The 26,670-nt window shown below is 48.0% G+C and overlaps 1 protein-coding gene across 2 annotated transcripts in view; it reads left to right on the top strand.

The window, feature by feature from the left end:
• Positions 1-26,670, top strand: part of si:dkey-91m11.5 (PH_BCR_vertebrate and RhoGAP_Bcr domain-containing protein) — a 406,087-nt gene that overhangs the window by 73,966 nt on the left and 305,451 nt on the right. For both annotated transcript variants that reach the window (XM_059983343.1, XM_059983342.1), the window contains exon 2: positions 17,744-17,925. In XM_059983343.1, coding sequence (XP_059839326.1) covers positions 17,744-17,925 — 182 coding nt within the window. The remainder of the gene's footprint in view (positions 1-17,743; positions 17,926-26,670) is intronic.

The raw sequence follows: 26,670 nt of genomic DNA, 5'->3' as shown, positions 1-26,670 counted from the left end.
AAGGCTTATAAAAGAGAGCAGTTTTTTCAGCAATCTAAAAAAGGCAACCTTACAGCTTTGTAATGCAATAGGTAATAAAAGACTTTGAGGCTCCAGATTGTATAATTTCTCTAATCAAATACCTTGAAAAATATTTTTTCTTAAAATGAAATACTGTTCATAAGTAAGAGGAGTAGGAACCAGTGCAGGGTTCCCCCATGGCCATTCCCCTCAGCAACAAGTATACTCTTGGATATTTCTGGGCGGGGTGGGGCGCGGAGGAATGAATGCAGCAGCAACCAGGTCAGCGGTACTGTGGCTGGCTCAGCAAGGAAAGTCAGGCAGAGGAGACTCAGGAGTTATGAGGACAGACTGGAGATTCTGTGGCTGTAAAAGAGATGCTAAAATGGTGTGTTGCCTCCTGGGATAAAGAGGCGATATGCAATCTGTGTAAACTATGTATACCTGTCTGGACACGCCCCTCTGCTCCCACAGACCCCTGTATAAAGGCGATTGGGGCACTGCCCCTCCCTCAGTCTTCGAGACGTTTTGCTCCTTTTGCTGTTAATAGCTGCCTATCGTTCACTTCCATTCTCCGAGAGTTATTGATGGTGCATCACAATCATGAGACATTATTATCAGGACCCATCAAGAATGTCACAGAGCGTCTTCAGAGCATTCTCAAGAGGTTGTGGTGGGGTTGGAATTAATGACGTAGATGGAAAGGCAGAAGAGACCCTGTGCAGTGAGTATAGGGAGTAGCAAAGAGGCTAAAAAGTGGGATTCTGAAGATAGTAATTTCTGGATTACTCTCGGTGCCACATACCAGTGAGGGAAGGAATAAAAAGATAGATCAGATGGATGTGTACCCCTGCATTTGGTGCAGGGGCAGAATTTCATATTCTTGGATCATTGCAATCTCTACTAGGGTAGGGGTTGACCTGTATGGGCAGGAGCGAGCACAGTAATAGACATGATGGAGTAGACGGGTTAAAGTGTGTTTTAACGCTCTGAGTATTATGGATAAGGGAGGTGAACTCACAGCATGGAACAGTACATCACAGTTTAAGAACATAAGAAATAGGAGCAGGAGTCTGGCCTGTTGAGCTTGCCCTGCGATTCAGTGGCTGATATGGGTGTAGACTTAGTTCCATTGACCTGCCTTTTCTCCGTAAACCTTAATTCTTCTGTTATGCAAAATTCTACCTAACTGTCTTTAATGAGATAGCCTTTACTGGTTCCCTGAGCAGAGAATTCCCCAGATTCACTACTCCCTTCGAAAAGCAGTTTCTTCTCATTTCCATCAAAAATATATTCCTTCGAACCTTGAGGCTGTGTCCCCATGTTCCAGTCTAACTTTACCAGTGGAAACAACCTCCCTGCCTCTACCATATTAATCCCTTTCAGAATATGTTTCTGTGCGATCCCCTCTCATTCTTCTGAATTTCAGAGAGTATAGTCCCAGGCAACTCAGCCTCTCCTCATACGCTAACTTCCCCCTCATCTCCGCTATCAATCTGGTGAACCTTCTCTGACCGGCTTCCAGAACTACTACATCTTCCCTCAACAAACAAGAGAAAATTTGCATGTGCTGGAAATCCAAAACAACCCACAGAAAATGGAGGAGTTTAGCAAGAAGAGTGCAGTCGACGTTTAGGGCCAAGACCTTTCATCAGGGCTGAAAAAGTGGGGAGAGGGAAGAACCAGAAGATTCTAGGTGAAACCGGGAGGTGGGGGTTGTGGAAGTTGATTATTGACAGAGTTGTAGGGCTGGAGAAGGGGGAATCTGATAGGAGAGGGGGAGGAGCTCCCGAGGGAAGTGATAGGCAGTTAAGGTGAGAGAGGGAATGGTGAAGGAGAGGGTTGTGGGGGGCTGTACTGGAAATTTGAGAAATCGATGTTCATGCCATCAGATTGGAGGCTACCAAGACAGAATATAAGGAGTTGCTCCTCCAGCCTGAGTGTGGCCTCATCGCAGCAGTAGAGGAGGCCACAGACTGACATATGGTAATGGGAAGTAAAATTAAAAGGGGTGGCATATGGGAGACCCTACTTTTTCTGGCGGACGGAGTGTAGATGCTTGGCAAAGCCATCTCTCAACCTGCATCAGGTCTCCCCGATATATTGGGGACCACACCGGGAGCACCGGATAATCCCAACAGACTCACAGGTGAAGTGTTGCCTCACCTGGAAGGACTACTTGAAAGGTTGCAAGGGTAAGTGCCCGCAGAGAGATCAGTGGAGAGGGATGAATGGACAAGTGAGCCATGTAGGGAGTGATCCCTGGGGAAAGCAGAAAGTGATGGGGAGGGAAACGTGTACCCACGTGTGGTGGGATCCCACTGGAGATGGTGGAAGTTCCGGGGAATTATGTGCTGGACGCAGAGGCTGGTGAGGTGGTAAGTGAGGATAAGAGGAACCCTAGCCTTGGTGGGGTGGCAGGAGGATGGAGTGAGGGCAGCTGTGTGCAAAATGGAAGAGATGCAGTTGAGGGCAGTGTTGATGGTGGAGGAAGGGAAGCCCCTTTCTCTGAAGAAGAGGACGTCTCTTTAGTTCTGGAATGAAAAGTCTCACCCTGAGAGCAGATATGGCAGAGACAGAGGAATTGAGAGAAGAGGATGGGGTTTTTACAAGTAACAGGGTGGGAGGAGGTTATTTCAGGTAGCTGTGAGAGTGAATGGATTCATAATAGACATCAGCAGATAGGCTGTCTCCAGAGACAGAGACAGAAAGATCGAGAAAGGGGAGGGGGAGATGTCAGAAATGTACCAGGCAAGCTTGAGGGCAGTGTGGAATTAGAAGTTGGAAAAATCTTCTCTCAAGTAAGTACACCAGATGCAGCCTCAACAGTACCATGGACAGTTGAAGTATAACCTCCCTACTCTTAAATTCAATCCCTCTGACAAGGGCCAGTGTTCCAGTTGCATTCTTAATAACCTGCTGCACCTGCAAACCAATCTTTTGTGGTTCAGGTACAACCACTGCCAACTCCCTTTGCATAGCAACATGCTGCAATCTTTCACCATTTAAATAATAATCTGATCTTGATTGCAGTTTGCATACTGCCAAAAGCTGATGTAAATCAGGCACTCGAGATATTAAATGCTACCATTGCCAAACAAGAAACAGTCCAGATTATAGTCGGGGATTTCAGTCAGGCTTGTTTGAAGAGATCTCTGCCCAATTGTCATAACTGGCAGCACCAGGGGTCCAAGCACACTAGCACACTGCTGTACTATGATAAGGAATGCCTGATGTCCCATGCACAGACTGTGTTCTGGGGAATCTGATCACTTGGCTGTCCTCCTACCTGTATATAGGCAGAGGCTAAAGAGCAAGTATCCAGAGATAAGGACAACAAAGAGATAGTTGTGGAAGGTAGAAGGGTGGCCAACCTTTTACATTCCATGCGACACACACAAAATGCTGGTGGAACACAGCAGGACAGGCAGCATCTATAGGAAGAAGTGCAGTCGGCCCTCCTTATCCGCAAATTCAACCAACTGCGAATCATGAAAACCCGGAAGTGCTTTATTCTCACATTTTTCTCACTTTATCCTTTAAAATTGTTCCGATCATTGACCGACGTAGCCTAACGCTTTTCCAATGACTGATGGCGTTTCTCCTCTTTCCGATCGCTTTATTATTTCTACTTTATTTTCAATCGTGATTGTGATTATTTTCATGAGTAGAAACACTGCGGATTCAGAGCTCCGCTGCTGGGTCCTAATGTCCACCGCTCTGAGATGGGTTAAATAAGATCTGAGGTTTCGCTGGGTCCTAAGGTCCACCGTATTGAGACAGGTTGAATAAAGGACTTGAGCATCTGCAAATTTTGGTATCCGCGAGGGGTCTTCAGGCCGAGACCCTTCGTCAGGACTAACAGATAGTAAGAGATTTGAGAGGGGGAGGAGGAAATCTGAAACAATAGGAGAAGACAGGAAGGGGTGGGGTGAAGGTAAGAGCTGGAAAGTTGATTGGTAAAAGGGATGTAGAGCTGGAGAAGGGAAAGGATCATGGGACGGGAGGCCTAGGGAGAAAGAAAGGGGAAGGGGAATGCCAGAGGGAGATGGAGAGCAGGCAAGGAGTGATTGTGAGTGACAGAGAGAGAGAAAGAAAAAAGGGGGAAAATAATAATGAATAAATAAGGCATGGGGTAAGAAGGGGAGGAGGGGCATTAATGAAAGTTAGGGAAATCAGTGTTCATTGTCAGGTTGGAGGCTACCCAGACAGAATATAAGGTGTTCCTCCAACCTGAGTGTGGCTTCATCTCAACAGTAGAGGAGGCCATACAACTCTCGTACCCCCATTCAGTTCTTGTAAAAATATGTTAATATAGACATATTCAGCATTTTACATGATACATTGATTTAATATAAAAACAAGATAAACATTACTTACCTTAATGAGACTTTTAATAAATATATTTTGTCTTCTTTTGATTTCTTCCTTTTTCTTAATCACATATTCTTTCTGTAACTCAGACCCAAGCACTAGCTTCAGTTTTACTTCTATTTCAGTCTGATGTGTTTTATAGTGTCTATTAAGATCATGTCTTCTATTATATAAGAAAGTGTTTTCGCAAACAATGCACAACGGTTTTCCTGACGGACCTGTTATAAATAAGAACTCATTTTCCCACTGTTCATTGAATTCATGCTTACTATCACTTTCTGCTTTTCTTTTGCTATTTTCTTTTGCACTGTGATGGGTAACTGAATGTAAATACAAGGTTTAATTTTCAAAAAATTACAAAACTGCAAATGTTCACAAAGGACAACTCCATAGCGCACGAGTGTCAATTGTAAACTGACTGGCAAAAACCTGTGACGCACTGCTGGTACAGACGCCTGGCGTCTCGGGATCAAACAAGTATCAAACGTGTATTGAACAGTTATGGAATGAGTGCAGAACAAAAGTCCTTCTTTCCTAGTTTGACTCAATGAACATTTTTTAAAATTGAAAACAGATTAATGTGAAAGAAGATAACATTCGCCAAAAGATGTGCACAAAATAATAAAGTCGCTAAAAATAATTGCTAAGTTTTAGATTAGTGGTCGTCAACCCGTCGATCGCGATCAACTGGTCAATCTTTGAGACTTTCCCAGTAGATCGCGAAAAAAAAGAAAAATAAATACACAAATACTGTTGATTGTTTCTGGGTTGTGGGGTTTTAGTCCCGTTCTTTCTGCCCAGTGCGTATGCGTGTAGCTCCCCCGCCACACACTACACAGTGTACTTCAGTGATCCCCAACCACCGGGCCACGAGGAAACGATATGAGTCAGCTGCACCTTTCCTCATTCCCTGTCACACCCATTATTGAACTTGAAGGCACGCGAGGCCATCAGTCACCTAAATGCAGTGATACCCTCGTGCCAGGGATCACTGGTTGGTCTTGGGTAACCGGCCAGCGAGAAGTGCTGTTGCCACTGGGCTGCCTCTAAACCTGTTTAGCACACCGAATGTTTGTGGGGAATCCGGTGCTAAGATATTCGCAGAAAATATAAATCAGGCTCAGAGTTTCGTAAGTAACAGAGCAGCTACCTCGCTGCGATCTACTTAAAGTCATCCCTCGAGACAAACTTTTGTGGGCCCATAGATCCACCCACCTACGGGTGGGCGGGGCTCGCACTCCTCGCTCGCTTGGTTACTCTCTCCGGATTGCAACCGCCGTGGCCCTGGCACGGGGACCTCCGACCCTGACCTTGTCCTCTCACCCCACCTGGCCAGGTCGGCGGGAGGCTGGAGTTCGGGCCCGGGGGCCTCCGACCCTGACCTTGTCCTCTCACCCCACCTGGCCGGGTCGGCGGGAGGCTGGAGTTCGGGCCCGGGGGCCTCCGACCCTGACCTTGTCCTCTCACCCCACCTGGCCGGGTCGGCGGGAGGCTGGAGTTCGGGCCCGGGGACCTCCGACCCTGACCTTGTCCTCTCACCCCACCTGGCCGGGTCGGCGGGAGGCTGCAGTTCGGGCCCGGGGGCCTCCGACCCTGACCTTGTCCTCTCACCCCACCTGGCCGGGTCGGCGGGAGGCTGCAGTTCGGGCCCGGGGACCTCCGACCCTGACCTTGTCCTCTCACCCCACCTGGCCGGGTCGGCGGGAGGCTGGAGTTCGGGCCCAGGGACCTCCGACCCTGACCTTGTCCACTCACCCCACCTGGCCGGGTCGGCGGGAGGCTGGAGTTCGGGCCCGGAGGCCTCCGACCCTGACCTTGTCCTCTCACCCCACCTGGCCGGGTCGGCGGGAGGCTGCAGTTCGGGCCCGGGGACCTTCGACCCTGACCTTGTCCTCTCACCCCACCTGACCGGGTCGGCGGGAGGCTGGAGTTCGGGCCCGGGGACCTCTGACCCTGACCTTGTCCTCTCACCCCACCTGGCCGGGTCGGCGGGAGGCTGCAGTTCGGGCCCGGGGGCCTCCGACCCTGACCTTGTCCTTTCACCCCACCTGGCCGGGTCGGCGGGAGGCTGCAGTTCGGGCCTGGGGGCCTCCGACCCTGACCTTGTCCTCTCACCCCACCTGGCCGGGTCGGCGGGAGGCTGGAGTTCGGGCCCGGGGGCCTCCGACCCTGACCTTGTCCTCTCACCCCACCTGGCCGGGTCGGCGGGAGGCTGGAGTTCGGGCCCGGGGACCTCCGACCCTGACCTTGTCCTCTCACCCCACCTGGCCGGGTCGGCGGGAGGCTGCAGTTCGGGCCCGGGGACCTTCGACCCTGACCTTGTCCTCTCACCCCACCTGACCGGGTCGGCGGGAGGCTGGAGTTCGGGCCCGGGGACCTCTGACCCTGACCTTGTCCTCTCACCCCACCTGACCGGGTCGGCGGGAGGATGCAGTTCGGGCCCGGGGGCCTCCGACCCTGACCTTGTCCTCTCACCCCACCTGGCCGGGTCGGCGGGAGGCTGCAGTTCGGGCCCGTGGGCCTCCGACCCTGACCTTGTCCTCTCACCCCACCTGGCCGGGTCGGCGGGAGGCTGGAGTTCGGGCCCGGGGACCTTCGACCCTGACCTTGTCCTCTCACCCCACCTGGCCGGGTCGGCGGGTCGGGCCCGGGGGCCTCCGACCCTGACCTTGTCCTCTCACCCCACCTGGCCGGGTCGGCGGGAGGCTGGAGTTCGGGCCCGGGGACCTCTGACCCTGACCTTGTCCTTTCACCCCACCTGGCCGGGTCGGCGGGTGGCTGGAGTTCGGGCCTGGGGGCCTCCGACCCTGACCTTGTCCTCTCACCCCACCTGGCCGGGTCGGCGGGAGGCTGCAGTTCGGGCCCGGGGACCTCCGACCCTGACTTTGTCCTCTCACCCCACCTGGCCGGGTCGGCGGGAGGCTGCAGTTCGGGCCCGGGGACCTTCGACCCTGACCTTGTCCTCTCACCCCACCTGGCCGGGTCGGCGGGAAGCTGCAGTTCGGGCCCGGGGACCTCCGACCCTGACCTTGTCCTCTCACCCCACCTGACCGGGTCGGCGGGAGGCTGGAGTTCGGGCCCGGGGACCTCCGACCCTGACCTTGTCCTCTCACCCCACCTGACCGGGTCGGCGGGAGGCTGCAGTTCGGGCCCGGGGGCCTCCGACCCTGACCTTGTCCTCTCACCCCACCTGGCCGGGTCGGCGGGAGGCTGGAGTTCGGGCCCGGGGACCTCCGACCCTGACCTTGTCCTCTCACCCCACCTGGCTGGGTCGGTGGGAGGCTGGAGTTCGGGCCCGGGGGCCTCTGACCCTGACCTTGTCCTCTCACCCCACCTGGCCGGGTCGGCGGGAGGCTGCAGTTCGGGCCCGTGGGCCTCCGATCCTGACCTTGTCCTCTCACCCCACCTGACCGGGTCGGCGGGAGGATGCAGTTTGGGCCCGGGGACCTCCGATCCTGACCTTGTCCTCTCACCCCACCTGGCCGGGTCGGCGGGAGGCTGGAGTTCGGGCCCGGGGACCTCCGACCCTGACCTTGTCCACTCACCCCACCTGGCCGGGTCGGCGGGAGGCTGCAGTTCGGGCCCGTGGGCCTCCGTCCCTGACCTTGTCCTCTCACCCCACCTGGCCGGGTCGGCGGGAGGCTGCAGTTCGGGCCTGGGGTCCTCCGACCCTGACCTTGTCCTCTCACCCCACCTGGCCGGGTCGGCGGGTCGGGCCCGGGGGCCTCCGACCCTGACCTTGTCCTCTCACCCCACCTGGCCGGGTCGGCGGGAGGCTGGAGTTCGGGCCCGGGGGCCTCCGACCCTGACCTTGTCCTCTCACCCCACCTGGCTGGGTCGGTGGGAGGCTGGAGTTTGGGCCCGGGGACCTCCGACCCTGACCTTGTCCTCTCACCCCACCTGGCCGGGTCGGCGGGTGGCTGGAGTTCGGGCCCGGGGGCCTCCGACCCTGACCTTGTCCTCTCACCCCACCTGGCTGGGTCGGTGGGAGGCTGGAGTTCGGGCCCGGGGGCCTCTGACCCTGACCTTGTCCTCTCACCCCACCTGGCTGGGTCGGTGGGAGGCTGGAGTTCGGGCCCGGGGGCCTCTGACCCTGACCTTGTCCTCTCACCCCACCTGGCCGGGTCGGCGGGAGGCTGGAGTTCGGGCCCGGGGGCCTCCGACCCTGACCTTGTCCTCTCACCCCACCTGGCTGGGTCGGCGGGAGGCTGGAGTTCGGGCCTGGGGGCCTCCGACCCTGACCTTGTCCTCTCACCCCACCTGGCCGGGTCGGCGGGAGGCTGGAGTTCGGGCCCGGGGACCTCCGACCCTGACCTTGTCCTCTCACCCCACCTGGCCGGGTCGGCGGGTGGCTGGAGTTCAGGCCCGGGGGCCTCCGACCCTGACCTTGTCCTTTCACCCCACCTGGCCGGGTCGGCGGGAGGCTGGAGTTCGGGCCCGGGGGCCTCCGACCCTGACCTTGTCCTCTCACCCCACCTGGCCGGGTCGGCGGGAAGCTGCAGTTCGGGCCCGGGGACCTCCGACCCTGACCTTGTCCTCTCACCCCACCTGGCCGGGTCGGCGGGAAGCTGCAGTTCGGGCCCGGGGACCTCCGACCCTGACCTTGTCCTCTCACCCCACCTGGCCGGGTCGGCGGGAGGCTGGAGTTCGGGCCCGGGGGCCTCCGACCCTGACCTTGTCCTCTCACCCCACCTGGCCAGGTCGGCGGGAGGCTGGAGTTCGGGCCCGGGGGCTGTCTAATGAGGTAATGAAGTCCTCAAACCTGCTTTGGTACCCTGAGTCCAAGCACCCCGCACTTAAAGACAAACCGACTGAGATTTTTCAGCGGAAAAAATGTGAGCAAGCGGGATAGAAATTCTAAGTATTGAGAGTCATGAAATCTAATTTGCAGAATAGACTGGACATAAGGAACCTGCTTCGAATATCGCTGTAGTCCCGTTGTGTTTAACATCTACCCCCCCCCGCCGTTGGCCAGTCCGTGGTGACCCCTGGTGTACATACATTATTTCTACTTCTGGGTTGTGGGGTTTTACTTCCGGTCCTTTCTGCCCGGTGTGCATGCGTATAACTAATCGACTTTGGGTCGATCTTGCCTTTCACTAAGGCCGAGGTAGGGGATCTTGGGCTTAAAAAGGTTGATGACCACTATTTTAGATTTATTCTCACTAAAACCCATTTCTAGCTCTAAGCTACTTGAATTCCTGTTAGAAATCGGTTTTTGGTTAATACTTTTTGCATGAGTAGGCTTACTTTTTTGTTATCGCCACAGGGGTGCAATGCGCCAATTTTGGCACATGCGCCGTAGGTTGTCCATCCCTGGGCTACGGGATTTCTTTGAGCTGCTGGACTGGGTCATGTTCAAGGACTCATCAGAGGATCTGAACGAATGTAATGGTTGTCACCGACTGTGTAAAAACGGCTGTAAGTGAGTGTGGCCCCACAATATCATTCAGAGTCTTTCCGAACCAGAAGCCGTGGATGAACCATGAGATCCACAGCCCGCTGAGGACCAGATCAGTGGCAGGGACCAAATGTTACGAACCCCGTAACTGGGTCACTTACCAGCAAAGATAGAGAGGTCCGTTGAAGTCAGATGATACTATTTTTAACAGTATTTATTAGTAAAAATACACAAAAATAATATCAATGCAAATATACAGATAATATACGTCGTCAATACTAAAATCTAAAAGTGCGGGTATAATAATAATCAATAAGAAATAAGCTGTATCGTTGTCTTGGGGATAATGAATTGTCCGATGGAAATACACAGTTCACTGCAGTTCCGCAAGCTGCCGTCTTTTGGTTGTCGCTGTGTTGCACTTTGTTGGAGAGAGAGAGAAATAGGAATAGAATGGGAACAGTTACCGCTGCGGGTTTTCCAACCTTTATGATTTTGATCCGTCAGGAGTCTCGTTGTGGCCTTTCACTTGTGGCCTCTCCTTTAGCTAAAGCCGTTCTTCCGTAGTGAGCCCGCCAACCCAGGCAAGGGAGGGACGCACATGAGCCCCCACCGGCTGTTGCTCTAGCGTTTCTCCTGGTGTGTTTAAAGGGGTTGTTCCCCAGACCCTCTTTTATCCTTACTCATGGGGTCTCAGATGTCGCTCAGGTTGGGATGATGCAATCCCTCAACCAGCCCACTCTAGTCGTCCCCTGAGGGGCTTCAATGAATAGTACAGTACTCAATACACAATTCCATCTCCAAGAGACAATAGCCGTTATCAGTGGTTTTGTTTCACTGAGGCCAGGACACATTACAAACCTTGTGGATTCTGTGTGTCTCTCTCTCATTTCCTGGGCCCCAGACCAGAATTAATAGCGATCTTGCGATTCTCAAAAAGGAGGGGGCGACTATGTACCCTTCAGCCCCTCAGAGTTGCTGCACATTCATAACACAAGTAAGATATAAGAGGCTCAGATATGATCTCCAGAAAGTTATTAGATGGGCGAAGTGACAATTCTGGACCAAACGAATCACTGAAGGATGCTCGAGTGTTGCTGCGGGGCATGAGCAATATTACCTCCTATAAACCAGGTGATGCAGGTGACCACAAGGCTTCACTCCCAGATGAACTCTCGCTTTGACCATCAAAACACGGAAGAGCCTTCACAAGCCCCCACAGCTCCTGATGACCTGTGATTTCAGTCAGGAGGACGGACCCATGGAAAGCATCTGGCCTAGATGGGGTACCTGGCCAAGTATTAAGGACCTGTGCTTATCAGCTTGCTGGAGTGTTTACCAATATCTTCAACCTCCCAGTTCAGCATTCTGAAGAGCCCACCTACTTCAAGCAGGCTTCAATTATACTGGTGCCTAAGAAGAACGTGGTTACCTGCCTCAATGACTATTGTTCAGTAGCTGTGAAGAAGTGTTTTGAGAAGTTGTTAATGAAACATATCAGCTCCTGCCTGAGAAGTGACTTGGATCTGCTCCAATGTGCCTATCAGCGCAGCTGATGCCATTTCATTGGCTCTTCACTCAACCCTGAAACATCTGGGCAGCGAAGGTTCCTATGTCAGGATGCTCTTTATCGACTACAGCTCAGCAGTCCATACGATTATTTGCTCAAAACTAATCAATAAACTTCAAGACCTTGGCCTCAAAATCTCCTTGTGCAGTTTGATCCTCGATTTCCTTCCTTGCATACCCCAGTCAGTTCAGATTGGCAACTACCTCTCCTCTACAATCTCCTTCAGCACAGGTGCACCACAAGGTACTGCTCTACTAACTTCATATTTGTGACTGTGAGACTAACAATGTCCAAACGAGATGGCAGTGTGACGCAGCTTGCAGCGGCCACTCCGGAGCTGATATGTTATTTGTTAAGCGGGGGTGCCGTGTGCAATCCTAATCTAATGAAAAAGGGATGTGGGAGCATGGAAGAACATCTGGAAATCTCCAGGAAGGCCCTCTTCGTTGCTGCTGCTGATGTGAGGTCCGGGTCTCTGCTGAGAAGAACAGGCCCCCAGTCCTCAGGGTCGTGTTGCCGATGGCCGTTGGCGGGAGCGTCTTAATACATTCAGCAGAGGATGGTGCTCAGAGAAGCTGTGCCAGAGGGGATGGTCGGAGGCTCGGAGGTTCGACGGATTTGGAGTCCGCTGCAGTCAGGTCGCTTTCAGTGTGTGCTGCGTCTGCGAGGCTGGGTTCGACGGAGCTTTCACTATGTGCTGCATCTGCGAGGTTGAGTCAGGCGGCGCCGTGCAAGTCCATAGTGGGAGTATTCCCTTCTGCCGCCGGCGTGGGATGACGAGTCTATTGGGACCCTGAGGACTTGTGGAAACCGTGTGATGGTTTCTTTTGAACTTATAGTCTTTTAACATCTTTGGACTATTTTTATCGTGCCCATGGTCTGTTTTTTAAAAAATCAAATTATGGTATTGTTTGCACTGTTGTAACTATGTGGTTTTGTGCAGGTCTTGTAGCTTTAGTTTTTGGTCTTGTTTTGTCTGGTGGCTTTGGAGCTCCTTTCCGGGCTAAGATGGTAGCGCGATATTAATACGCAGCAGCCTCTCCGGACTCTGGATTGGGGATTGCCAAACGTTATGTGGATTTTCTAGTGTAGTCTATTTTATCATGTGCTTTGTTGATATCATTCTGGAGGAACATTGTCTCATTTTTTAACTGCATTGCATTGTGGTTTTTAAATGACAATAATCTGAATCTGAATCTGATATTCAAGTTTGCTGATGACATTGCTGTCACTGGCCAAATTAGAGGTGGTGACACATCAGCATATAGGAGGGTGATTGGAAATCTGGCTGAGTGGTGCCTCAACAACAACCTGTCACTTAATGTCAGAAGGACCAAGGAGCCGTTTATTGACTTCAAGGGATGAAAACCAGTCATCTGTGAGCCAGTCCTCATTGGGGATCGGAGGTGGAGAGGGTCAGCAACTTTAAACTCTTCGGTGTTATATTTCAGAGAATCCGTTTTGGGCCCAGCACAAGTCTGATTATGAAGGAAGCATGGCAGCACCTCTACTTCCTTACAATTTTGCGAAGATTTGGCATGACGGCTAATATTTCAACAGCCTTCTATAGATATGTGGTTGAGAGTATATTGACTGACTGCATTCCAACCTTGTATGGAAAATCCTACAAAAAGTAGTGGATACAGCCCAGTCCATCAGGGGTAAAAGCCTCCCCACCATTGAGCACATCGACATGGAGCGATGTTGCAGGAAAGCAGCATGCATCATCTAGGACCCTCACCACGCAGGCTATGCTGTCTTCTCACTGCTGTTTATCATGAAGAAAGTACAGAAATCTCAGTGCCCCCACCACCAGGTTCAGAAGCAGTTATTACCCCTCAACCATCAGGCTCTTGATCCATTTGGGATAACTTCACTTGCCCCATTATTGAGCTGTTCCCATTACCTATGGACTGACTTTCAAGGTCTCTTCAACTCAGATTCTTGAATATTTTAAGCATGATTACTTTTTTATTTCCATCTTTTACAGTTTCAAAATAACAAAAAATGAGAAGGGCCTGAAGCAAAAGTTTGGGCACCCTGCATGGTCAGTACTTAGTAACATCCTCTCTGGCAAGTATCACAGCTTGTAAGTGCTTTCTGTAGCCAGCTAAGAGTCTTTCAATTCTAGTTTGGGGGATTTTTGCCCATTCTTCCTTGCAAAAGGCTTCTAGTTCTGTGAGATTCTTGGGCTGTTTTGCATGCACTGCTCATTTGAGGTCTCTCCACAGAGTTTTGATGATGTTTAGGTCAGGGGACTGTGAGGGCCGTGGCAAAACCTTCAGCTTGTGCCTCTTGAGGTGGTCCAGTGTGGATTTTGAGGTGTGTTTAGGATCATTATCCTGTTGTAGAAGCCATCCTCTTTTCATCTTCAGCTTTTTTACAGACGGTGTGATGTTTGCTTCCAGAATTTACTGGTATTTAACTGAATTCATTCTTCCCTCTACCAGTGAAATGTTCCTTGTGCCACTGGCTGCAACACAAGCCCAAAGCATGATTGATCCACCCCCGTGCTTAACAGTTGGAGAGGTGTTCTTTTCTTGAAATTCTGCACCCTTTTTTCTCCAAACATACCTTTGTTCATTGCGGCCAAAAAGTTCTATTTTAACTTCATCAGTCCACAGGACTTGTTTCCAAAATGCATCAGGCTTGTTTAGATGTTCCTTTGCAAATTTCTGACACTGAATTTTGTGGTGAGGACACAGGAAAGGTTTTCTTCTGATGACTCTTCCATGAAGGTCATATTTGTTCAGGTGTCACTGCACAGTAGAACAGTGCACCACCACTCCAGAGTCTGCTAAATCTTCCTGAAGGTCTTTTGCAGTCAAATGGGGGTTTTGATTTCCCTTCCTAGCAATACTGCGAGCAGTTCTCTCGGAAAGTTTCCTTAGTCTTCCAGACCTCAATTTGACCTCCACCGTTACTGTTAACTGCCATTTCTTAATTACATTATGAACTGAGGAAACGGCTACCTGAAAACGCTTTATCTTCTTCCAGCCTTCTCCTGCTTTGTGGGCATCATTTAGTAGAGGAGCCTATGGCTGCTGATTGTTGGGACAGGGTTTGAGGAGTAAGGGTATTTATAAAGCTTTGAAATTTGCATCACCTGGCCTTTCCTAATGATGACTGTGAACAAGCCATAGCCCTAACAAGCTAATTAAGGTCTGAGGCCTTGAGCTCAAATCTCTTGGGGTGCCCAAACTTTTACATGGTGCTCCTTTCCTTTTTTTCACTATAAAATTGTACAAAACAAAAATATTACAGTAACCTTGCTTAAAATGGTGAAAAGAATGTTTCATTTTTAACTTTATGACTTTTGGAGATCAGTTCATCTTCTATTCACAGTAACAGAAATTTTGATCAGGGGTGCCCAAATGTTTGCATGCCACTGTTTCATTGTTTGATTGGTAGGAGGCAGCATGTGGGAATATAAGGATCCTTTTCTGGTTGTTGCCAGTTATTAGTGGTGTTCCGCATGGACAGTGTTGGGAGTGGAGGGGCAGTTAGTGTTGAGGAAACAGGTAGGCTGCTGAAGGACTTGAAAAGATTTGGAGAATGGGCAAATGAAATACAATGTTGGAAAATACATGGTCTTGTACTTGTGTAGTAGAAATAAATGTGCAGACTTTTCTAAAAAAAAAGTCTTAAAGGTTAACTTGCAGATGTAGTCAGTGGCGAGGAAGGCAAATGCCATGTTAGCATTCATTTCACGAGGTCTAGAATACAAGAGCAAAGATGTGATGCTGAGGCTTTATAAGGCACTGGTGAGGCCTCACCTTGAGTACTGTGAGCAGTTTTGGGCTCCTCCTCTAAGAAAAGATACGCTGGCATTGGAGAGGGTTCTGAGGAGGTTCACAAGGATGATTCCAGGAATGTAAGTGTTACCATACGAGAAACTTTTGATGACTCTGGGTCTGTACTCGCTGGAATTTAGGATGAGAGGGGAATCTCATTGAAACCTTTTCAACCCACGGAAGGCTGCTGGACCAGACGATGTTCCTGGCAGAGTGCTTAGAGAATGTGCAGACCAGCTGGCAGATGTTCTCACTGACATCTTCAACATCTCCCTGAGCAGCACTACCGTTCCAATGTGCTTCAAGGCCGCCACCATCGTCCCTGTGCTGAAGAAGTCTTCAGTGTCCTGCCTCAATGACTACCGTCTCGTTGCTCTTATATCCATCATCATGAAGTGTTTCGAAAGGCTTGTCATGAGGCATATCAAGACCCTGCTGCCCCCCTCAATGGACCCCCTGCAGTTCGCGTACTGTCCCAACAGTTCAACAGACGATGCCATTGCCATCACCCTCCACCTGGCCCTAACCCACCTGGACAAAAAAGACAAGTACGTTCGAATGCTGTTCATAGACTTCAGTTCAGCATTCAACGCAGTCATCCCTCAGAAACTGATTGGAAAGCTGAGCCTACTGGGCCTGAACACCTCCCTCTGCAACTGGATTCCAGACTTCCTGATTGGGAGACCTCAGTCAGTCCGGATCGGAGGCAGCATCTCCAACACCATCACATTGAGCACGGGGGCTCTGCTGACCCAAGACTGCGCTGCAACACACAGCTCGAACCATATTTTCAAGTTCGCCGATGACACGACCATGGTGGGTCTCATCAGCAAGAATGATGAGTCAGCTTACAGAGAGGAGGTGCAGCGGCTAACGGACTGGTGCAGAGACAACAACCTGTCTCTGAATGTGAACAAAACAAAAGAGATGGTTGTTGACTTCAGGAGGGCACAGAGCAACCACTCCCCGCTGAACATCGACGGCTCCTCGGTAGAGATCGCTAAGAGCACCATATTTCTTGGTGTTCACCTGGCGGAGAATCTCACCTGGTCCCTCAACACCAGCTCCATAGCAAAGAAAGCCCAGCAGCGTCTCTACTTCCTGCGAAGGCTGAGCAAAGTCCATCTCCCACCCCCCATCCTCATCACATTCTACAGGGGTTGTATTGAGAGCATCCTGAGCAGCTGCATTACTGCCTGGTTTGGAAATTGCACCGTCTCGGATCGCAAGACCCTGCTGTGGGTAGTGAGGTCAGCTGAGAAGATCATCGGGGTTTCTCTTCCTGCCATCACAGACATTTACACCACATGCTGCATCCACAAAGCAAACAGCATTATGAAGGACCCCATGCACCCCTCATACAAACTCTTCTCCCTCCTGCCATCTGGGAAAAGGCACCGAAGCATTCAGGCTCTCACGACCAGACTGTGTAACAGTTTTTTCCCCCACACCATCAGACTCCTCAATACCCAGAGTCTGGAATTACTGGCAATTTACTGCCCTCTACTGTGCCTATTGTCTTGTTTATTATTTATTGTAATGCCTGCACTGTTTTGTGCACTTTTATGCAGTCCTGGGTAGGTCTGAAGTCCAATGTAGGTTTTTTACGTAGTTCAATCTAGTTTTTGTACTGTGTCATGTAAAACCATGGTCCTGAAAGACACTGTTTCATTTTTACTGTGTACTGTACCGGCAGTTATGGTTGAAATGACAATAAAAAGTGACTTGACGTTGAAAGGCCTAGATGTTTCCCATGGTGGTGGAGTCTAGGAAAGAAGGACACAGCCTCAGAATAGAGGGGCATCCATTTAAAACAGAAATGCAGAGAAATTTCTTTCGCCTGAGAGTAGTGAATTTGTGGCAGCTGTGGAGGCCAGTTGGTTGGGTCTGTTTAAGGCTGAGCTTGATAGGTTCTTGATTGGACATGGCATCAAAGGTTACGGGGAGAAGTGCAGATCAATGGGAGTAATCAGTTTAAATAGTTTTGACATGGACTAGATGGGCAGAAGTGCCTGTTTCTGTGCTGTACACTCCTATGACTGGAACTCTCTTGTCCTTGCCCTAAGTCTGTGCCTCCTATTTTTAGCTGTCTTTTGCATTGGGAAAGTTAGTCTTCAATCTATTCTGTCTATGCCTCTCAAAGTTTAGTACTTTTGATCAAATTCTCCCTTAGTCTTCGTTACTCCAAGGAAAATCCCGCCTATCCAGTTTCCCTTTATTACTAAAACATTCCATCCCTGTGAATTTCCTCTGCAACTTTTCCAGTGCAGTTATAATCTTCCTATCGTTAGGTGCCCAGAACTGTACATTATATTGCAGCCATTGCCAAATCAATATTTTATAACACTGAGCCATAAACTCTCTGCTCTTGCACTCTGTATTGCAAGTAACAAATTATTCCATTTGCCTTCTCTATCTGTGCTGCTACCTTCAGGGATCCTTGGACTTGTACACCAAGTGAACTGTTCCACAATACTCCTTAAGGTCTATAATGATTATTTATTATGTGTGTCTTGTTTTCATTAAGACTCTGATAGTATATCACTGCTATATGATAGTTTATCATTGTAATAACATCTGTCTGTTTTTTTTCTAATTATTTAGGATCGCTCTACAACTTACCGCCAACATATTCGTATGATGCAGATCGGGTTGAAGATCAAAGCAGGAACCGGGATACCATGCCCTACATTGATGACTCGCCTTCCTCGTCACCTCAGCTCAGTTCGAAAAGTAGAGGCAGCAGAGACACAGTATCATCTGGATCCCTGGAGTCAAGTAAATCAGTGAGTTTATCTATTGTAAATCAATAAATCTGCCATGTTAGATAGACACAAATGAAAGACCTTAAGACATAGGAGCAGAATTAGTCCATTCAGCCCATCGAGTCTGCTTCGCCATTCCATCATGGCTGATCTGAACCCCATACACCTGCCTTCTTGCCATATCCCCTAATGCCCTGACTGATCAGAAACGATCAACTTCCGCATTAAATATATGCACAGACGCGGCCTCCACCACATTTAGTATCAGAGCATTCTACAGACTTACCACTCTCTGGCTAGAAAAGTTACTCCTTACTCTGTTCTAAAACGTTGCCCCTCAGTTTTGAGGCTGTATTCTCTTGTTCTGGATACCCCCACCATGGGAAATATCCTCTTCACATCCACCCTATCCAGTCCTTTCAACATTCGGTAGGTTTCAATGAGATCTGCCTGCATTCTTCTGAATTCCAGTGCGTACAGGCCCAAAGCTGCCAAATGCTCCACTTAGGTTAACACTTCATTCTTGGAATCATCCACATGAACCTCCTTTGGATTCTGTCCAGAGCAAAGGATGTGAAGAAGCTATCTCTCACTGAACTTTGTGAAATTATGCAGTGAAAAGAAGTTGATAGGGTACAGCAGTTTACCTGGTACACTGCTCAGTAAAAGGCTTTTATTATCATCAATTAAAATTTCACTGGAACTGCATATTGTTATCAGGATTTTTAAAAAGCTGTAATATTTGGAGCAACATTTCTGTGTGATGGAAGTAATTTTTTTGGATTCTTAATCTCCAAAAGAAAATGAGTTAGTTTCATATTGCCTTTTAGTTCACAAGCAATACTTAAATGATTTTTGAACTCATTTAAAGATAGATCAGATGGGTTTTAAAATGCTTTTATTTTGTCAAAAGGAATTTAATTTTATTACAAATATGCATTATGGCTTTAGGCCTGAAATTAGCTGCTGAAAAAAATCTGCAGATATTGCAAATCTGAGTTAAATCTGCAAATATTGAAGTCAGAGGTCACATTTGTGGAAGGGGAAACAGGGTTAATGTTTGAGCTTGAAAACAAAATCTTTTACAGAAGTACTACAAAACTGTAGTGGTTGTTAGTACAAAGAAGACATTGAGTTGTGGTTCTCAGTGAATTCATTTGTATCAGTGTCATTGAAAGTAAGAAAACGTAGTTCTGTCTAGTTTTCGTACTGTGTCATGTAAACCATGGTCCTGAAAAACGTTGTCTCATTTTTACTATGCACTATACCAGCAGTTATGGTCAAAATGACAATAAAAGTTGACTTGACTTGAGATCAAACTCTTCTCGAGAAAGAATAAATTCTCCTCAGGCTTCCAGCTGGGTACAGGTATCAATTATAACCGACGTTTCGATGATCAACTCTGCCATCTTCTTCAGGGATGATGCCTGAAAGGGATCAGTCTTAATTCTGGTGTATAGTAACACTATATAAAAAGGTGCATTTTGAACATCAGTGAAATCTGTGGTGTAAAGAGACATGCTGTCAGATTGTCGCTTGTCCACACAAAATAATGGATAATAGGGAAATTTGTTCTGTCTATTTCAATCACTTTGGTTCTCTCAGAAAAATCTTGGTGCAGTAAAAACAAGAGTGACAAATAAATTGAAATGATGGCAAGGTATTATAAATTGAAATGATGGCAAGGTATTATAAATTCAAATGATGGCAGGATATTATAAATTCAAATGATGGCAAGACATCAACCTGAAAGTTAGTCACCATATGCTATTCCCTGTAGACTCATGAATGCATGGCCAGATTGCAAAATCTTTTGCAAAAACTTGCAAAATCTTCAAGTTTGCATGTGATACCACCATAATGGCTGTATCTCAAATAACCATAAGACAGAGGAGCAGAACTAGGCCATTTGGCCCATCGAGTCTGCACTGTCCTTCAGTCATGACTGATCCTCTTTTCTGCTCTTCAGCCCCACTCCCCGGCCTTCTCTCCATAACCTTTGATGGCGTGTCCAATCAAGAATCTATCAATCTTAAGTACACCCAACAACCTGGTCTCTGCAGCTGGCTGTGGTAGCACATTCCACGGATTCACCACCATCTGGCAAAAGAAATTTCTCCACATTTCTGTTTAAAATGTACGCCCCTTTATCCTGAGGCTGTGCCCTCTTGTCCTAGACTCCGCCACCATGGGAAGCATCCTTTCCACATCTACACTAAGTCTTTCAACATTCGAAGGTTTCAATGAGATTCCCCCCTCATCCTTCTAAATTCCAGTGAGTACATGCCCAGAGCCATCAGAGTTCCTCATATAAATACCCTTTCATTCCCGGAATCAATGTTGTGAACTTCCTCTGAACCCTCTCCAATGCCAGAACATCTTTTCTCAGATAAGAAGTCCAAAACTGTTCACAGTATTCAAGGTGAAGCCTCACCAGTGCCTTATAAAGCCTCAGCATCACATCCTGGCTCTTGTATTCAAGACCTCTGGAAATGAATGCTAACTTTGCATTTGCCATCCTCACCACCGACGCAAGTTAACCTTCAGGGTGTTCTGCACAAGAACTCCCAAGTCCTTTTGCATCTCAGTTTCCTGGATTCTCTCCCCCTTTAGAAAACAGTCTGCACATTTATTTCTAATACCAAAGTGCATGACCATGTATTTTCCAACATTGTATTTCATTTGTCACTTTCTTTACTATTCTCCTAATCTGTCTAAGTCCTTCGGCAGTCTTCCTGTTACATCAACACTATTTGCCCTTCCACCAATCTTTATAATATCTGCAAACTTGGCAACAAAGCCATCTATTCTGTCATCTAAATAATTGATATGTAGCAAAAAAGAAGTGTCCTCAACACCAATCCCTGTGAAACACCACTAGTCACTGGCAGCCAAGCAGAAAAGGATCCTTATATTCCCACTCGTTGCCTCCTACCAATCAGCCAATGCTCTAACCATGCAAGTAACTTCCTTGTTATACCATGGGCTCTTAACCTGGTAAGCAGCCTTATGCGTGGCACCTTATCAAAGGCCTTCTGAAAATCCAATTATATAACATCCACTTCTACATCCCCCTTATCTATCCTACTTGTAATCTCCTCTAAGAATTTAAACATGTTTGTCAGGCTAGATTTTCCCTTAAGGAAACCATGCTGACGTTGTCCTATCTTGTCCTGAGTCACCAAGTACTCCATAACCTCATCCTTAACAATTGACTCCAACATCTTCTCAACCACTAGGGTCAGGCTAACTAATCTATATTTCTTTTCTGCCTCCCTCCTTTCTTAAAGAATGGAGTGACATTTGAAAATTTCCATTCCTCCAGAACCATACCAGAGTCCAATGATTCTTGAAAAATCATTACTAATGCCTCCCCATTCTCTACCGCTGTCTCTTTCAGAACCCTAGGGTGTAGTTCATCTGGTCCGGGTGACTCGTGTAGCCTTGGGTCTTCCAGCTTTTCGAGCACCTTCTCCCTGCATTCATTTCTCTTCTCGCACACTTGTGAAGATTGATGCAAAATTCTCATTAGTTCATCGGCCATCTCCCTGTCCCGTAATTATTTCTCTGGCTTTATTTTCTAGTGGTCCCATACCTACTGTCATCTCTCTTTTATTTTTTACATACTTGTAAAAACCTTTGGGTCTCCACCTTTTTTTATCCAAATTTGTTAGCTTGCAGTTCATATTTCATCTTTTCCCTCCTAATGATTCTTTTAAGAATTTAAAAGCTTCCCAATCCTCTATCTTCCAGCTAATTTTTGCTTTGTTGTATGCCCTCCCTTTTGCTTTTACTTTAGCTTTGACTTCCCTTGTCTGCTACATTTGTACTATTTTGTCATTTGAGTATTTGTTTTTGGAATACATCTATCCTGCACCTTCCTCATTTTCCCCAGAAACTCACGCCCTATCAGCAGCTCCTTGGCCATCTCTTCTCTCTGTAATTTCCTATATTCCACTGAAATACTGCTCCATCAGACTTTGCTTTCTCCCTATCAAATTGAACTCAATCATATTGTGATCACTAACTCCTAAGGGTTCCTTTACCTTAAGTTCCCTAATCACCACCGATTCATTACTTAACACCCAATCCAGAATAGCTGATTCCTAGTAGGCTTAATGACAAACTGCTCTAAAAAGCCACCTTGTACAATTCAACAAATTTACTCTCTTGTTATCCATTACCAATCTGATTTTCTCAATCAATGTGCATATTAAAATGTTGCACAACTATCATAATATTGCCCTTTTGACATACTTTTCTATTTGTAATCTGTGGTCCACATCCCAGCTACTGTTGGGAGGCCTGTATATAATGCCCATCAGAGTCCTTTTACCCTGTAGTTTCTTAAGTTTCTTGCAGACACAACTCTCCACCAACAACACACAGGGCTCATGGCAAGGTCTCTACACCATTGCAGACTTAAAGCTAAACGCAGTGGAGCCTCTAACATCGCTGCCTCTCTCCAGATGAGCTAAATCTTTTTTACACTGAATTCGATTTGCCAACACTGAGCCCCTGAGGAGAGCCGCTGAAGAGACCCGCACCTTGGTCACGTCCGAGGCTGAAGTACGCAGGTGTTTCCAGTGAGTGGACAGTCGCAAGGCCGCGGGACTGGACAGCGTCCCAGGGCGGTACTCGGAGTGTGCGTGGCACAACTGCCAGGTGTGTTTTTAACCTCTCCCTCTCCCAGTCTAGAGTGCCCTCCTGCTTCAAAACGTCCACCATTGTCCCTGTACCTCAGCAGACCAAGGTAACATGTCTGAATGACCAGTGTCCTGTCACACACAACTCAATAGTAATCAAATGCTTTGAGAGGCTGGTCAAGGACTACATCTGCAGCTTGCTACCACCCACACTGGACCCTCTACAATTTGCCTACCGACACAACCGATCGACAGATGTTGCAATAGCCACAGCTCTGCACACCTCCTTACACATCTGGAGAAGAAGGATGTTTATGTGAGAATGCTGTTCTTGGACTACAGTTCAGCATTCAACGCCATAGTTCCATTCAGGTTCGACAAGAAGCTCAGAGAGCTCGGCCTTGACCCTGTTTTGTGTAGCTGGAATCTGTCAGATCGCTGGTAGTTGGTAAGAGTGAGCTCCCTCACCTCTGCCCCTCTGGCCCTCAACACAGGAGCCCCTGGGCTGTGTCCTAAGCCCCTCCTTTACTCTCTGTAAACCCATGATAATGTGGCCACCCACAGCTCCAATCTGCTAATTAAATTTGCAGACAATACTACACTGACTGGCTTAATCTCAAATAATAGCGAGGCAGCCTACAGAGAAGAAGTCATCATCCTGACACAGTGGTGTCAAGAAAACAGCCTCTCACTCAATGTTGCAAAAAAAAAGGAGCTGGTTGTGGACTACAGGAAATATGGAGACAGGCTAACCCCTATTGACATCAATGGATCTGGGGTTGAGAAGATGAACAGCTTTAACCATATAACAATCACAGCACGGAAACAGGCCATCTTGGCCCTCCTAGTCCGTGCCGAACTCTTAATCTCACCTAGTCCCACCTACCCGCACTCAGCCCATAACCCTCCACTCCTTTTCTGTCCATATACCTATCCAATTTTACCTTAAATGACACAACTGAACTGGCCTCTACTGCTTCTACAGGAAGCTCATTCCACACAGCTATCCCTCTCTGAGTAAAGAAATACCCCCTCGTGTTTCCCTTAAACTTCTGTCCCCTAACTCTCAAATCACGTCCTCTCGTTTGAATCTCCTCGGCATACATATCACCAAGGATCTTACCAGCTGTGTGGTGAAAAAGGCACAACAGCACTTCTTTCACCTCAGACGGTTGAAAAAGTTTGGTATGGGCCCCCAAATCCCAAGAACTTTATACAGGGGCACGATTGAGAGCATCCTGACTGGCTGCATCACTGCCTGGTATGGGAACTGTACCTCCCTCAATTGCAGGACTCTGCAGAGAGTGGTGTGGACAGCCCAGCCCATCTGGAGATGTGATATTCCCACTATTCAGGACATTTACAAAGGCAGGTGTGTAAGAAGGGCCCGAAGGATCATTGGGGACCTGAGTCACCCCAACCACAAACTGTTCCAGCTGCTACCATTTGGGAAACTGTACCACAGCATAAAAGCCAGGACCAACGGGCTCTGGGACAGTTTCTTCCACCAGGCTAACAGACTGATTAATTCATGCTGATACAGTTGAATTTCTATGTTATATTGACTGTCCTGTTGCACATACTATTTATTATAAATTACTGTAAATTACACATTGCACATTCAGGTGGAGACGGAATGTAAAGGTTTTTACTCCTCACATAGATGAAGGATGTAAGTAATGAAAGTCAGTTCAGTTCAATTCAACTCAACCCACAAAGGTTCAACATCTTCTGATCCTATGTCGCATTTTTCTACTGATTTGTTGCCATTCTTTACCAGCAGAGCCACACCACCCCCTCTGCCTACCTTCCTATCGCTCCGACACAACATGTAACAGTGGTCACAGATGGCCGCAACATCATACCTGACAATCTGTTGAAGTGCAGTAATATCATCCACTTTATTTCTTACACTCCGTGCATTGAGAGATCACACTTTAAGTACTGTAAAGTGTGATCTCTTTTTGAATCTGCTTTGCTAATGCACTGATACTCACCCTGCTGCCTGCAATTTTGTCCTATCATCTGCCTGCCCTTACTGACAGTCTGACTGCACACTATCTTTGCCTTTTTACCATCCGTCCTAACCTGAGTCACTTCACTCCAGTTCCCATCTCCCTGTGAAATAGATTAAATCCTTCCCAACACACCTGCCTGCAAGAATTTTGGTCCCCCTCGAGTACAGTCATTCATTGGGACTGATGAAGAGCCTCGATCTGGTGTCGTTTGTACTCTTTTCATGATAAAATGGCAGAGCAGACTCAATGGGCTGAATGGCCGACTTCAGCTCCTTTGTCTTATGGTCTTGTCGTATGCTGCCTGGCCTGCTGAGCTCCTCCAGCATTGTGTGTGTGTGTTGTCTGGATTTCCAGCATCTACAGATTTTCTCTTGTTTCGTCTACTTCCATTTTGTTTTCTCTTTAAACATTTCCTTACTTTTTCTCAGATTTTCATCTAATATCCCAAATATTTGAGGAAAATATAACAGTTTTGCCATAGAATGTGTCAGAGGATTATTTTGACATAGCTTCAAATCATCATTGTGGTAAAAATACAAAATCTGAATTCAGCTTTTTATTTGAACACAACAGGAACAGGCTCTTCGGCCACAAAGTGCTGAACTAATTAAAATAGTTATTATAAGTCTAGTAAACTAGACTCTTCTGCCTACATGAATCTTTTTTTATGTAATGGCAAAATCTTAGTTCCTTACATATTGGTTGTTTGTCCATCATGGTGTATCATATCAGATCGATTGTGTGAATGTGGTGAGTGTGCATGCAGCCAGTTGATCATGTAGTGTATTGATTGGGCACCAGGGCATGGAGGACTCTCTTGGGCACGAGCTTTGGAGTGCGTGTGCTTCTGTCTTGGCGGAGCCAGTTCGTAGCTTCCACTCTGTAAGTTGCACAGTGTGTACAGTTACTGACAATCTCAGTAAAAATGTAATCATACTACTCAGTTGTAGTTCTTGCTCTGCGCAATACCTAACATTTTGGTGATGAAGATCAAAGCAAGAATAACTCCTACTTCTTGCATCCAATTTATTTTGAGCCACAGCTATGGCAAAACTTAACTGCTGAGCTTGGCTGCAATGAAAAATAACATTATGTATTGCATCAAATACTTACCCAGTTTAACATCAGTGACAAAGCTGGAGAAAACGATGACATTCAAGCTGCTTCACGTGCACGTGGTAGAACTCTGACAGAAGTACTTCAATGCTCTGTACCTACTGAGCAAATCTGAACTGATTGACGTGGTTGAGTTTTGGACAATTCAGATTCAGATTCAGTTTATTGTCATTTAAAAACTACAAATGCAACGCAGTTAACAAATGAGACAACGTTCCTCCAGAATGATATCACAAAAACACATGACAAAACAGACTACACCAGAAAATCCACGTAACGTTTGGCAATCCCCAGTCCAGAGTCCGGAGAAGCTGCTGCCTATTAATATCGCGCTCCATCTTATTAATACCATCTTAGCGCGTTCCCTGGAAAGGAGCTCCAATCACACCAGACAAACAAGACCAAACACTAAAGCTATAAGACCTACACAAAACCACATATTTACAACATATAGTTACTACAGTGCAAACAATAGCATAATTGATTAAAAAAAAACAGATCATGGGCACAGTAAAAATAGGCCCAAGATGTTGAAAGGCTATAAGTTCGAAAGAAACCACCACACAGTTTTCACAAGTCCCCAGGGTCCCGACAGACTCGCCATCCCACGCCAGCGGCAGAAGGGAATACCCCCGCTATGGACTTCCATGGTGCTGCCCGACTCAGCCCCGCAGAAGCAGCACACAATGAAAGCGTCGCCTGACTCAGCCTCGCAGACGCAGCACACACTGAAAGTGACCTGACCACAACGGACTCTGAGTCCGTCGAACCTCCGAGCCTCCGACCATTCCCTCCGGAACAGCTTCTCCAAGCACCATCCTCTGCCGAGTGTATTAAGCCATCGGCAACACAACCCGAGGACTGGGGGCCTGTTCTTCCCAGCAGAGACCCGGACCTCACAGCAGCAGCAGCAACGAAGAAGGTCTTCCTAGAGATTTTCAGATGTTCCTCCGTGCTCCCACATCTGTTTTTCATCCAACTATGAT

This window comes from Hypanus sabinus, chromosome 10, assembly GCF_030144855.1.
Source record: "Hypanus sabinus isolate sHypSab1 chromosome 10, sHypSab1.hap1, whole genome shotgun sequence".
Lineage (NCBI taxonomy): Eukaryota > Metazoa > Chordata > Chondrichthyes > Myliobatiformes > Dasyatidae > Hypanus > Hypanus sabinus.
Note: the sequence above shows the minus strand (reverse complement) of the source record. Positions and strands in the feature narration are given on the sequence as shown.